This window comes from Phyllostomus hastatus, unplaced genomic scaffold, assembly GCF_019186645.2.
Source record: "Phyllostomus hastatus isolate PE091 unplaced genomic scaffold, TTU_PhHast_1.1 phas_contig_254, whole genome shotgun sequence".
In the NCBI taxonomy this organism is placed as follows: Eukaryota; Metazoa; Chordata; class Mammalia; order Chiroptera; family Phyllostomidae; genus Phyllostomus; species Phyllostomus hastatus.
Window position 1 is genome coordinate 7,273,328 of NW_025333810.1, and position 15,035 is coordinate 7,288,362.

The following is a 15,035-nucleotide window of genomic DNA, read 5'->3' on the forward strand; positions in this document are numbered from 1 at the left end:
ATCCTAATTCCCTAAAACTCTGATCTGAATTCAGACTTCTGACTTCTTGCTTCCACTTTGAATTAGAATTGATCTCTTCCTGGCCCTTTGAATGCATTCAGATATCTATCTCTCACCTGGTGGGTAGACAGATCAATGTGCTTGAATTTCTTTTGGAGGAAAAAAATAAAATTGAACCAATCTCTCTTTCTTTAAAACAAGATAGGAGAACAAAGGGGAGAATAAAGGACTGAGAGAATTAAAAAAGAAAGAAAAGAATAAAACTTGTGTTATAAGAGAGATAAAAAAATTTGATAGTTCCTTAAATATTGGGTGTGAGGAACATGTAAAGATAAACTGTGCGATAAAATGCCCCATTTTTTTTTACTAAGTAGCCCTAAATGAGTAGCAGAGGACTCTATGCCTGAAATGACTCTAAGAAAATATACATGGAGCTTTTCCCACACATCCATAAGTTTGGCTAGGTACCAACATCAAGTGTTTCTTAATAGCTTAACAGGGACTATAATGTGTGTGCATATAATATACATATAAAATAGCATATACATCATATTACAGTTATCATGTACACATGACTTTCCAAACACATTACAGCTTTGACTGCTTTTCTTCTTCCTCTGATACGAAACATGGTAGTCTACACTTACAGCTTTTTGCTTTTAACTTTTTTTATAACCAACCATATTAGGCAAAGCTAGAACTTAGAAATCGTTTTTCCAAGTTTTCTGTACAGAAAACCAGTGTGAAGGTAGAAGTGCAACTCTGACTCCCAAGCAGTATTGATTTTCTTTCTCATCAAATCATAGGAGAAAAAAATTCTAATTTCTATATTCCTTGGACTATTTGTTAAATAATATGTTATAAATGAATAGACATGAGTATTGAAGCTATTTTTCTAGTTGAATAACTCTACGAATATAATATCCTTTAATGTATAATCATATTTCTTTGAATCTCAGGAAATTTTATGTTGATTCTCTTTTTATATAATCTGTTTTTGAAATGAGAATACAGCACTGTAACAACATCTTCTTCCTATATTAAAAATTGTTAATGTGCAAAATAATTATTTTTATATAAACATACTAAAATATGGTTCTTTCTTAAATTATATTAAAAATTATGACAACCAATTTTAGCAAAGACTATAAATTATATTTTTGAAAAATTACTAAAATGCTATTTTTATATATATTTACTTGGGTTTTTCTATTCTTTTAACTAATCTTTTCATTCTTTAAAAAGTTATTTCTAAACTTTTATCTATGTGAGGTGATAGATATGTTAACTAACATTATTATTATTTTGATAATCATTTTGTGATACACATATAAAATCATTACATTGTATACCTTAAAGTTACAGGATATTATGTTAATTACATCTCAAAGCTGGAAAAAATTAAAAGGTCTATTAATATTAGTAACTGCATTACTTAGCAAAATAAAATTAGACTTTTTAAATAATTCTTTATATCCATAAAAAAAGTTAATTTTAACATACTGGTGTCCTGAGGTTGATCAGGGAAGAGTGTATTTTGCTAAAAAAATTTTTTAAAGTTTTGCTAGGATGATGATTTATACATTGAAATTATTGATAAGTTAATGTGATGAGAAAATTATAAAGAATTGATGCTATTTAATATATTTTCCTTCACATGAATCATTGAATAATAATTATTCAATTGATATAAAATTAAAATTATTTAGTTTTTCTCAGTGTTCCAAAGCTTTTCTCTTTTTTATTTTTAAAAAGTTTCATCAGTTTCCATGAAATAAAAATAAAATGAATTGAATGTTGACATGACCACTGGCCTGCAGTGACCACGGAACACTGCAGATGGTTCATCGAAACACTAGAAAAACATACACAAAGACAACCAGGTCCTGTGGGGAAATAGGGATGGAATGGCCCTCTCTCTAGTGGAAAGCACCTCAGCCACCCTCCCTAGGGGAGAGCATCGGTTCTCCCGCCTGAGCAGGCTCTTATTGGGTTCATTTGCATAAGAATTCAGGTAAAGCTCATTAACCATTGCCAGGAAGTAAGAATCAAACAGTAGATAACAAAGGATTCTGAGGGCCTATTTTGAGTCAGGGTCAGATAGCTAAAGAGCTGTAAAACTTCGAGGAACAAACTTACTTCCTGCTTGGACCGTTATCAGTTAACTGAGAGCATTCTAAACAAAGCAAGTTTCACAGGATTTTACATATTCTTTCTTAGGCCTGATTGCCCGAGGAACCCGCCCTTTCCAGCACAGGGCTGCACCATCCTCTGTCATTGTTTCAGGCTTAGGTGGAGCAAGGGAAGTAAGGTAGCCAAGAGATTAGGAGATTTTCTCCCAGACAATGAGGACTCAGCTATGTCAAAGCCGAGAGGCGGGGGTCCATCACCCCTGTTTGCTGTAGCCCCCAAAGTCCTTCCTTGGGGGCCTACCACGTGATCATGCCTGTCTTAGGTCATTCCCCCCTTGGGGGATCTTACCCATCATTGGCTAACCGACCAAGCATTGGGGGCCAGGCAGGGTGAAGTAAAAGGAGCAGAAGCGGTGCTCCTGCCAGGGAGATAAGCTTTTGTCTCCTTGCTGGCTTACAGTCCAAGGTCATTCCCTCAGCCTTAGCCTTGGTGGGGGTTACAGCTTCTGATATCAGGCAGAGAGGTTCCCAACAGAATGTAATGAGCTACATTTGCTAATATAGTTTTTCATCTTGCCTTTGAGCAATATGGTTTTCTTGGAGGGGTATTTTTAATTCTATTTTTATTAAGTTATAGTATAAATACAGTAAATTTTATCTATTTTATTGTACAGGTCTACCTATTTTGACAATGTTTAAGTATGTTGTAACACAACCACAGTCAAGATACAGAAAAATTGCATCATACTAAAAAAATTTCCCATACTCACTTGAAGTCAAACCTCCTACTATCTCTGAGACCCCAGCAACAACTGATTTATGTTCTCTGCCTACACTTTTGTCCTTGCAAGAATACTGTGTAAAGGTAGTCACACAGTTCATAGCCTTTGGAACCTAGTTTCTTTCACTTAGGATATTAGATTAGATTAGAGAATCACCCAGGTTGTTATGTGTACCCTAGTTCATTTCTGTTCATTTCTGTTTCTGGGTAGTCTTTCACTATATGGATATGCCACAGGTTGTCAATCCATTTCTCATTTGAGGGATATTGGAATTATTTAAAGTTTTTGATGATTACTAATAAGCTGGTATAATGATTCATGTTCAAGTTTGTGAGTGAACATAGCTTTCATCTTCGTAAATACCTGGAAGTAAGATGGATCAATCACATAGTATCCTTAATTTTGTAAGAAACTACCAAGCTGTTTTTCAAAGCCGCTCTATCATTTTGCATTCCCACCAGCCATGCATGAGAGCTTCATTGCTCCCCATCCTTGCCAGCTCATGGTATTGTCTCTCTCTCTCTTTTTTTAAATAAGGTGTTAAATAAGTGTGAAGTTGTAGCTCACTGTGTTTTTTTTTCTCTTTTTAATTGTATTTTTCTATTACCATTTATACCTCCCCTTTATATCTCCTTTATACCTCCCCTGCAATCACCACGCTATTTTCCATGTCCATAAATCCTTTTTCCTTTTTTGCTCAATCCCTCCATTGTCCCCCTTAGCCGTCATCCTCCTCTCCATCTATGAGTCTGTCTCTATTTTGCTTATTAATTCAGTTTGTTCATTAGATTCCACATATGAGTGAAATCATATGATATTCGCCTTTCTCTCAGTGACTTATTTCACTTAGCATAATGTTCTCCAGGTCCATCTATACTGTCACAAAGGGTAAAATTTCTTCTTTTTTACGACCAAGTAGTATTCCATCATATAAATATCCCAAGTTGTTTTATCCACTCATCTACTGATGGACACAGACTGCTTCCGTATCTTGGCAATTGTAAATAATACTACAATGAGCATAGGGGTGGTTATGTTCTTTCAAATTAGCATTTTGGGTTCTTTCAGATATTACGCAGACACTGGCTTGCAGTGTCATGTCTACAGCGTCATGGATGAGACATGAGACATTCACACGGACTACTGAGTCCTGTGGAGGAAAAGGGATGGCCCAGCTACCCTCTTAAGGGGAGGGTGCCTTGGAGTGACCTGGCCACTCTCTCAAAGAAGAGCACCTCAATCCTTCCTTCACAGGATTTTTATTGTCTTTTAATTTGCACAGGAATACAGGTAAAATTCATTAACCATTGTCAGACAGTAAGGATCAAACAATAGATAACATACAAAGAAGTCTGAGGGCCTATTCTGAGTCAGGGTCTGTTAGCTAAAGGTCTACAAAACTCTGAGAAACAAACTCATTTCCTGCCCGGAACTTTATCATTTAATTAAGAGCATTCTTAGCAAAGCAGGTTTCACAGGAGTTTATGTGTTTGTTCTCAGGCCTGATCACCTGGGGAATCTGCCCTTTCTAGCACAGGGCTGCACCACCCGCTGTCATTGTTTCAGGATTAAGTCAGACAGGGGAGTAAGGCAGCCAAAAGATAGAAGACTTCTCGCAGGCAGAATGAGGACTCAGGCTTTGTCAAAGCCAAGGGGCGAGAGTCCATCACCCCTGTTTGCTGTAGCCCCCCAAGTCCTTTCTTGGGGGCCTCCCACATGATCATGCCTGTCTTAGGCCATTCCCACCTTGGGGAATCTTACCCATCATTGGCTAATTGATCAAGCATTGGGGGCCAGGTATGGAAAAAGGAGCAGAAGCAGAGCCCCTGCCAGGGAGATAAGCTATGTCCACTTAGAGGCTTATGGTCCAAAAGTCTCTCACTCAGCCTTAGCCATGGGGGTTACAGCTCCTGAAACCAGGCAGGGCAGTTCCCAACACAAATATAGTCCCAGAAGTGGGATTGCTAGGTCAACAGGAAGATCAATTTTTAATTTTGTAAGGCTTTAATTTTCATTTCCCTCATAACTAATGATAAGGAGCATCTTTCTTTGTGCATATTTTCCATTCATATATTTTCTTTGGTGAAGTATATGTTTAAATCTTTTGCCCAGTTTATAAATGCATTGTTCATTTCCTTATTATTGTCCTCCCAGGTTTTTTTATAATTCTACATACAAGTCCTTTATGACATATGTGATTTGCATATATTTTCTCCTTGTCTGTGACTTTCAAAGAATAAATATTCTTAATTTAAATGAAATTCAATTTATTTGTTCTTTTATTCACTGTGCTTTTGGTTTTGGTTTGTATATAAGAAATCATTGCCAATATGTTTTGGAGTTCTAGGTTTTCCATTTATATTCATGATCCATTTTAAGCAGTTTTTGCATTGTATGAGGTTATATAAAGATTTTAGTGGGTATTTTTTTTTTGCATATGGGTATATATCTAGTTGTTCTGGCATTATTTACAGGTAGAAGGACTATCCTTTCTCCACAGAGTTGCCTTTTTACCTTTGTCAGAAACCAATTGGCCATATATGTGTAAGATGATTTCTGGATTCTTTTTTCTGTTCCTTTTGTTTCCATGTTTATTTTTTCTCCCATACCACTCTCTTGATTGCTGTAGCTTTATAGTAAATCTGGAAATCAAGTATGTGATTCCTATAACTTTAAGGAGAATATGTACTCCACTGTTTTTATGTGGAGCTTTCTCAAATTGTCAATTAGGTTAATTTAGTAGATAGTGCTGGTCATGTCTTCTGTATTCTCACTGCAAATGTTTCCACTTTTTTAAAGTCAGTTGTGAATAGGGTGTCTTGAAGTCTCCAACTATATTCATGGATTTGTCCATTTCTCCTTTTACTTCTATCAGTTTTTGCTTCATGTATTTTGAAGTGCTATTGTTAGATGTATACACAATTATATTTGTTATGTCATTTTGGGGAATTGATCCTTTCATAAGTAAAGTCTCACTTTGTCCTTGTTCTGAAGTCTAGGTAACCTAATATTAATATAGCTATTTCTACTTTCTTTTGATCAGGGTTGGCATAGTATCTCTTTCCTATGATTTCATTTTTAAACTATTTATGCCTTTATATTTAAAATGTGTTTCGGTATATAGTTTGCTCTTGATTTTCCAATCCAGTCTAACTATCTATTTTTAATTGGTGTGTTTATAGAGTTTACATTTAATATATTTATTAATATGATTGGATTGAAACCCACCATATATTATTAGCTGTTTTATTTTTAATTTGTTTTTCCCTACTTTGCATTTATTTTTGATTTTCTATTTTAGCTCCTTGCTGATTTATTATTATTTTTAAAAAATAATTTTACTTATTTAGGTTAAAGAATATACATCTCTAATCAATCAACTTACCTTTAAATAATATAATACTTACCACATAGTATAAGACTTTAACAGTGTTTCCCTTATTTTCCCCCATTCTTCATGCTATCGTTGTCATATATTTTACTGTTGCATATTCTATGCACATAATGCATTGTTAATATTTTGGTTTTAGGTAGTTGTCTTTTAGAGCAATTATCAAAGATGAATTATGTATTTACCTCCATTTATTCCATTTCTAGAATATTTATATATGTTTTATCTTACCAAAGTTTTTAAAAATATGTTGAAATGTTAAAATCCATTAGCATTTACAATATCAGTTACTAGCTGTGTTGAAGATGTGTTGTGCGTAGGCTATCTGGGAATATTTTGACTTACATTATTCTTTTGTGTTTAAAATATCAAAAATACGGGACTGAATATATCATAAGAAGTCCTTTGGCTTAATCTTCAAAGTCTCAGATTTACTTTGATCTTCTTTTAAGATGTATCTGAAGTTAAGCCCGTTGGTCTGTGAGTCTCTGTTTGTCTGTCTTCTTCTTGCACCCACATGTGTGGAAAGGAAGCATCAGAACCACACCGTCCTGCTTTCCAATAATCTCTTTTTGGTAACTTCCGCACATACATGAAGCTAAGTATTGAGTCCCTTTTTACCAGTCTCCTTTATAGGTAAAAACCATTCTGTACACCTTCAAGCTTTTTTAGAGAAATAGATCTACTTTTTCCCTATGTATCTTTAACTATTTTTATAATATTTTCTCCTGAATATTTTACATAATTCTTTTTGTTAAGGCATGTGAAATAAGTGGTAGAAGTATTCACCAAGATGAAGGGGTCAGAATCTCTATGGGACTAACACTGGGTCTGGGAGAAAGCCAGAGCACTAAATGGCATAAATTCTCAAGTGTCCCCAGCTCTCTTGCTGAGTAGTAGAGACTGTCTTGATCCATATATCCGAATGCTAAACTCAAACCCTCTCACTGAAGACACTGTGCCTTGTTTTACCCCAGACACATCCTTTTAGGAAAGCTCAGGGATTCACAGTTGGGTGGATGGGCTCCACAAGCTACGCTCACCTTAGGGCCTGGTTTATTCCAGAGCCACTGAGTACAACAGGCTTTAAGTACGTTGTCTCTTGCACAGGGATGGAGCAAAGGAAGACAGCTGATTGAGAAACCTGGAATTTTTCTGAGCAAACTATATTCACTTGTCAATTATTTGGGTAACTGAAAGAGAGACTTATTTTTAATTTCTCCCCTTTATTTCATGTCCAAAGCATAACATATTCTTTTTGTCTTTTTCCCCCTCAAGGGGTGCTACATCCATTGTGTACAGATGCAAACAGAAGGGGACTCAGAAGCCTTATGCTCTCAAAGTGTTAAAGAAAACAGTAAGTTTTTTCATTATATATAGTAGCATCTTTAAGGGATCTGTTACCTGGAGAGGCCAGAAGTTCTGATTCAGAGGACAAAGGGGTCAGAAAGCCGCTATGTGCAATGAACTCATTTGACTCTCGATTATGAGAGTGCAGTCAGATGGGCTGTTTGTTGTCTGGTAGAAACTACATGACTTTGAAAGTAACCAGATCTCACATTGGATGTGGTTGTGGGTAGACGTGTGGAGAGGAAAAAACATTTAGAGCTGCCAGGCGAACCCTGCTTTGTGTATTAGCATGATTTTAGATACCTATTAGCCTAGATTCTCAAATGTTGGGTTTGCTTTCGTAAAGTACAACTGGACAAATGCTAATGTTTCTGGGACTGAACTGACTCATCTAAGAAGTTTATATTTGAACAGTAAGGACAGTTTTGTTTAGGGGCGGCTTCTTTTTGTTCTATACTTGTAGGAGAGCTGAAGAGGCAACAGTTCCTTAGGCTCATCTCCAATGAATGAGAATGCAGCAGGTGAAAGTACAAAATACACGTGCCAGCAGGAAGTCATACTTCCTGTACCCCACAGCGCACTTGTCATCCTAATACCCGACCTGCATTTGCTGTCCTTAGGTGGTTTCTCCTTGTAAAACCACAGAAAGACAACATATTATTTTATTGCACATTCTTCCTTTCTCAGATTGTATGTGAACAAATATGTGAAATATATACACCTCTGGAAACCCAGTTATAAAGGATGCTGAGAAGGATCATGAATTTTGAAGTCAAATAATACCTCCTTTAGGCCAATTGCCTTTTTTTTTCTTCTAAAGACAACTTAATATCACCAGCTGTTTATGCATTGTCTGGCATGGGAATTTTAGAACCTCCTTTCATGAAGAAGAGAATAATGGCTCAGGGTATTCAATTAAGTAGAAGTAGAATAGTGTTGGGAAACAATGGTAGAATTTAAAGCCATAGCAAACTAACAATGACAGTTTAATTGAAGTGTGTAATAATTTAAGTAGCAATTGCTACTAATCAACTCTATAATCTGGATTTTCTGCTTAGTGTAGGCAATGATTTAAGTTGAGAATGTAGAGTAATCTTTTGATTGGTAAGGTTTGGAATTTTCTCTTAAAGCCACTTCCAATACTCATAAAACTTATTTGAACTGAGTATTATTAAAAATTTTATGAAATAGAATTATCTGTTAAATACAGGGTTTAGCACAAACATGTTCCTTTTATTACAAAATCCTAAGCATGTAATTCTGTAACATAACAATATCACACTCAAGTATACCATATGAAGTTTTAGGTGAAATGTTCAAATTAAAACTATAAATTATTACACCCATATTATTACGCTACCAATCACACTCTAGCAGGCTTACTTCTTCTGGACCCTGCATCTACTTATTATGGAGCTAAATTGGCATGCTTTAGCAGGAATCTCACGCATGAGACATTTTTAGGCTTGGTTGTATCCTTTCCTGCTGGTTAAAAAAAAATGTCAGTAAAATTTGTGAATGGTTATTTTTCTTTTCATATTTGAGGAAAATTTAAAGAGGACTAGATACATGAATGTATAGAAAAAGAAACATTTAGAATTGACTTTTGAATGTTCAGAGTCCTGAAAGACAAAGGGCTTTCTTAGCAAGTACTGGTTAAAGGCAAAAATCTTTGGGTGAATTGGAGTAAGAGATAGGTGAAGACATTTGGTGGCTTCATGACTCACACTCATTGGAAAACAAAGCTCTGGTTTGCCCTCACTGTATTCTCTCCTCCACCTCTGTTGTGGAAACATCTTCCTGAGAAGACCGGCAGGATGAAAACGTGGATGGGAACCAAGAGTCAGATGGAGCTGCAGAGCAGTGCTGTAAGGCAGATGTTGTCAAACGCAGTAACTATTGTGCCAGATGGAACGAGAGAAAAATCCCCTGGAGCAATCTCAGCTTTGAGCATGAATTACATAGAATCCCCAGCATTATCTCCTAGAATAAACCATGCAAAGAGATGTATAAATGAGAGAAGTAAGCAGGCAAAACCTCAAAGAGCAATTGCCCCCAGTGTTTAATTCCAAGTAGGTCATGGAGACAGAAACTTCCTTATCTAAGTGAAGTGAATGAAGCTAAAGAATCTATTTATAGAAGGAAAGTGATGCTGGGAAAACAATCTTCCCAATGAATGCAGCCTAGAATCTGCTCTTGAGTAGAAAAGGACATTTCAGAAAACTTGAATTATTTGTGTAATCTGTTATATTGAGCTGCATAAAATTACCTTTATTAAGTCATTTTTTTCCCAACAAAATGGCAATTTTTGTAGCTCACTATAATAGATACATATTGTTCAATTTAAAAACTTTGGGATCACTATAATATTTCACAGGATCATTTGTTAGGTCCTCATTTTATGACTTAACCTAAACCTACCAGGTCTGAAAGATGGCTAATCTATCATCTATGTATCTATCTATGTATCTATCTATCTCCATCTATGAGAGTGTCTTAGAGCTGCCATAATAAACTACCACAAACCAGCTTAAAACAACAGAACTTTATCATACCTCCTATAGTTCTGAAGGCTAGAAGTCTGAAATCAAGGTGTCAGCACGGGTGATTTCTTGCAAGGGCTCTAAGGGAGAGTCTGTTTCATGCCTCTCTCCTTGCTTCTGGTGACAGCCAGCAATTGCTTGGTGTTCCTTGTTGTGGATGCATCACTTCATTTGCTGCCTCCCTTGTCACATGCCCATCTTCTCCCTGCATGTCTACATGTCACTTTTTCTCTGTGCATGTCTGTGCACATTTCCTTCTTCTTGTAAGGATACCAGTCCTATTAGATGAAGGGCCCAAACCTACTCCAGGGTGACCGCATCTTGAATTGACTACCTGTATCTACAACAGCTCAATTTCAAAATAAGGTCACATTCTGAAGTCCTGGGGACTAGGAGTTCAATGAATTTTTTCTGGGGGAACAAAATTCCACCCATAATACTATCTATAACAATTCTAATAAAGGTTTCCTATCTCTTTTACAGTTAATTATTTGATAAAAATAATCCTCTTCCCCAGGATTTATTTAAATACTTTTTCAGGGCAATTAACCCAAATTTCATTTTATAGTAGTGTTAAGTACTCTTGTCATAGTTTAATATTTTAGGAAGGATGCCATTTACATGGACATTAAGAGACTTATTGCCCCATCAATCACCCTGATCATCATTGAGAATCCATTAGGAATTTCTCTGCCTGAGTGATAGACAAACACTCTAACTCGTCCATAGGGAGACAGACTAAAGCACCAGCACTTAAGGTAAAATCCATAGTCCATTGTTGGGCAGGTACATCACAGAGTTAATACTAATAATGAACATGAATTGTCATGTTCAGACAGTTGGGTATTTTAGCTAATAAAATATCCCTGTGGGAAGTTAACATATAGTTACAGTACAAATATTTTTATTACCATATATTTTATAAATGGATATAATACCACATACTTTATTTTTTAAAGATTTTATTTATTTATTTTTAGAGAGGGGGGAAGAAGGGAGCTAGAGAGAGAGAAACATAGATGTGAGAAAATACCAATGGGCTGCCACTCCTACGCACCCCGACCTGGGACTGAACCTGCAACCCAGGCAAGTGCCCTGGCCAGGAATTAAACTGGTGAACTTTCGCTTTGTGAAACGACATCCAACCAACTGAGCCATCCTGGTTAGGGCAATACTACATTCTTTAGAGAGAAAACTATAATTCAGAGAATTAGAATACATTAAAAATACATAAATTAGAAGAGAGAGAGAGGGAGTGTGTGTGTGCGTGCAACAAAGAAAGAGACTGGGACAGAGGCAGAAAGGGCACACATGGAGGGAGATAAAGAGAGAATGAAAACAGGGCAAAACCCAACAATTAATTGAATTTAGGACCATATACTGGTGTCCATGATGGTATTTTAACATTTTCATATATATGAAGATTCTCATAACAGAAAGTTTGGGGAAATATATAACTTCAGCATAGAGATTCTGTTCATCGTAACTTAACATTATTTTTGGCCATTTAGAAAGAATTTCAAGATCTTACAGTTTCTAAATGTTATAAGTATTGGTGATTCTCTAATAAGGTATATTTTCATGCCAGAAAATTGAAAATGACAGTTGAACCAACTTTTTACTGTACTGAAAAAAGCCTGGACGTTTCCAGAAACAATAATTTGTCTCACTACGTCATTAATGAGGATAAAGCTTTGAGGGTAATAAGAGTAAACAATAGAGAAGTTGAATTGAAGCACTATTTTAATTTGTATTTATAACTTGTTCCACTTTGTATTAGTGATTCTTTTTTTATACTTTATTTTTTATTATTTATTTTATCACAGTTGTCCTAATATTTTTTCCCTTTTGCCCCCTCCACCTCTCTCCAGCCCTCTTGCCTGCAGCCAATTTCCTTTCCATTGTCCATGTCCAGGAGTCTAATCTCTTCCCCTTCCTTCCACCATTTCCTCCTTCCTCCTCCCCTCTACCGCTGTCAGCCTGTTCCACATATTAGTGATTCTTGTACTGAAGAAGTCAAATCACTAGGAGTTGCCTCCACATACTCTCCTCTTGGGAAAAGGTGGCCTATTTTATCATTTTTTCTTTTGAAACAGTTAGACAGGAAGTGCCATTTACACCTAAATACCTTATTACTTTGCACAAAGAACTAATTGGCTCGTGGGCATAATGGAACTTTTACTATGAACTTTGAAAAACAGAAATCAAGTGTAAAGGAAAGAAGGCTATTTTTTTTCTTTAGCATAAGCCCTTTGCCATCTCCATTTGAGAGATGTGAAGTTCAAAAGAATTTGAATTAGAGTGGAAAGATTTACTAAGCTTCTTCCTCCAGTTAATGACTTTGGCCCATTAAAGTGTTCTGACAGACACAGCTAGTAGGACAACCAGTGATTTACAGGATGACACCTTTTTACTGATGTTACATGACTTTAAATATGCTGATCTTAAAACTACACAAAAGGAAAGAAAAAGTGTCAAAATTTGAGCAGATTAAATAGATGGAACCTTCAGCCTGAACTGAATTTCGCTGAGTACAATGGAAACACAACTTTTGAAGACTGACATAGTGATAATGGATTCACTATTTCAGGAACAATTTATGTACTTTACCTTCCTTAGGAGTTCATACTTCAGGGTGTATTTAAATAATCACATTTTGGTTCTATCAATAAGGCTCTTTCTCAAGACTGGTTGAGATGTAAGAAAATTATGCTCATCAATTACTTATTATGTCCCTGGAATTTTAGAGACAAATATTTGAATTCTAAAATTCAGATGAAATTTCTGGCCACATGGCTCAACTCTTGGAAAAGGTTTCATGCAGCTTGCTGCAAAATCCCTGCCCTTTCATGAAATACCCACTATTGAGTCTTAGAATTAACCTCAGTGTGCAAATCCAGCATGTGTTGGTAATCTGACATTCCTGTGAATGGCTGTGCAGTTGTAAGGTGAGACCATGGGCCCTAGAGCCAGACACATTGAGTTCAGGATCACTTCTGCCACATATTACCTGTGTGACTTTATGATAAATTATGCAAATCTCTCGATCTCACTTTCTTCTTCTGTAAAGTGGGTTACAGAACATCTAGCTCATGGTGTTCTAGCAAAGATAAAAATGGAGTAATTTATGTACACTATTTCTTATCACCCAGGAAGCATGTAATAAATGATGAACATTATTCTTATTACTAATTATAATGGTCCATGCAGATATTTTATATTATAATAGTACCAGTTTGCTCTGTGCAATTCTAATGCCCTCATTAGCTTGATTTAAAATTGCACAGTTAGCAACACCAGACATATTGCAAATTTCTCAATGAATAAAATTAATTACATTGTTTTTGGAGTGCTTTTATAAGCTCTGCTAAAAATGGGCATATGTTTTACCATTGTATCAGTAAATTTAATCTGGCACTATAAATATTTCTGATCATATGACCGTTTGCTTAAACAAATCTGGGATGCTTGGGATTCCTGGATTTGGCACATTTGCAGCCCTGTGGCTCTTTCAATGCTCATCGCCGGAGCAGTGTGACTAGATCGCAACATAGAAGCTGCTCCAGGTCTGAATTTTGTCATATTTTATATATTATAACATAAAGTTACCTGTACATTTCTGGAAGTGTTTTTCTTGAATTATTTAATGAATTTTCACCTAGGAAGTGCCCATAGCTTTTATGAATTTTTTTCATAGGTGCTGGTTTGGCCTTTTATGCTCTTCTCAGTTAGGTGCAGAACCACACATTGCACCTTGCCAATCATTCTATGAGTTAGTTTTTAACTTCTGTTCATTTTCCCTTTATTCTTATGAGTTAACATTTCAGTATACATAACTATGAATCTGCAGGAGAATTTGAAAGGTTGCTCTAGATTAAATTACAGAATGTACGCAGGCTTTCTCTCAAATTCTTGGTAGATGAAACTCCAGGACATCTCTATTAGGGGAGATTTTTCAGGTTCCTCCATTCTAAAATAGAAATGATACCATTTTACCACTGGGTAAACAGAAGATCACCTGATCTTTTCTCCTTCTGTCTAACCTGTGAGAATGTGGAAGACTAAGCATGGACCACTCATTTTCCAGTTGCTGTGATCTACGTCAGAGAGATGGCTGGGTCAGTTTGGGTTAAAGATCTGCATCTATTGAACACTGCTGTAGCCACTTTTAACCATTCATGAGTATGCTTTAGACGTGTAGGCAAGGTCACCTTTGGTCAGTGACTAAGAGGAGGATAATAAATCACTAGCTGAAATAGACTTTTTGGGCCCAATTGAGGTCTCAGAACACATTAAGGAAAGCAGTTTGCAGATAACAAGCCGCATCAAGTGAAGCGAAACTTCTCCAAGCATTCTGTCAGTTGGAACCTATTGATTTTCATAGGGACTATTAAACCAGGTTTCCTGGAATAGGAACAGGGATATTTCTATTCAGTTTGTGACAATTATGTGTCTGCCAGAGAAGAAACGTAGCAGGGTAGAATGTTAAAATCTATTCAGAAAGCCACTTGGAAGTCTGAACATTCTTGTAGAGAATTACTTGTAGTTTCATTTGTTTTTCTTTTTTGATAGAAATACTGCTAGAATCTGAGACAGTTCAGCTTGCTTATCCATCATGTCGTTATAAAACTCTTATAGGTATTTTGTTATTTTTAAAATAAATACCGTAATTGAGAGGCAAGCTGAAGCAAGGAGCATGGGGGCGGGGGTGGGGGGGGGAGAGAATGGGAGAGAGAGAACGAATGAGCATATATAGGCATGTGTCTGTGTTTTGTTGCCCAAAACAAAGCACACTTTGCAGTTACACCATCCACTGAAGTTATCACCTTTTTAAGTA

At 36.1% G+C, this 15,035-nt stretch overlaps 1 protein-coding gene across 1 annotated transcript in view; it reads left to right on the top strand.

Annotated features, from left to right (window-relative positions):
* The window catches only part of CAMK4 (calcium/calmodulin dependent protein kinase IV), a 192,732-nt gene that overhangs the window by 83,496 nt on the left and 94,201 nt on the right, over positions 1-15,035 (top strand). The window contains exon 3 of the mRNA XM_045837963.1: positions 7,584-7,662. Within this exon, the coding sequence (XP_045693919.1) occupies positions 7,584-7,662 (79 nt within the window). The remainder of the gene's footprint in view (positions 1-7,583; positions 7,663-15,035) is intronic.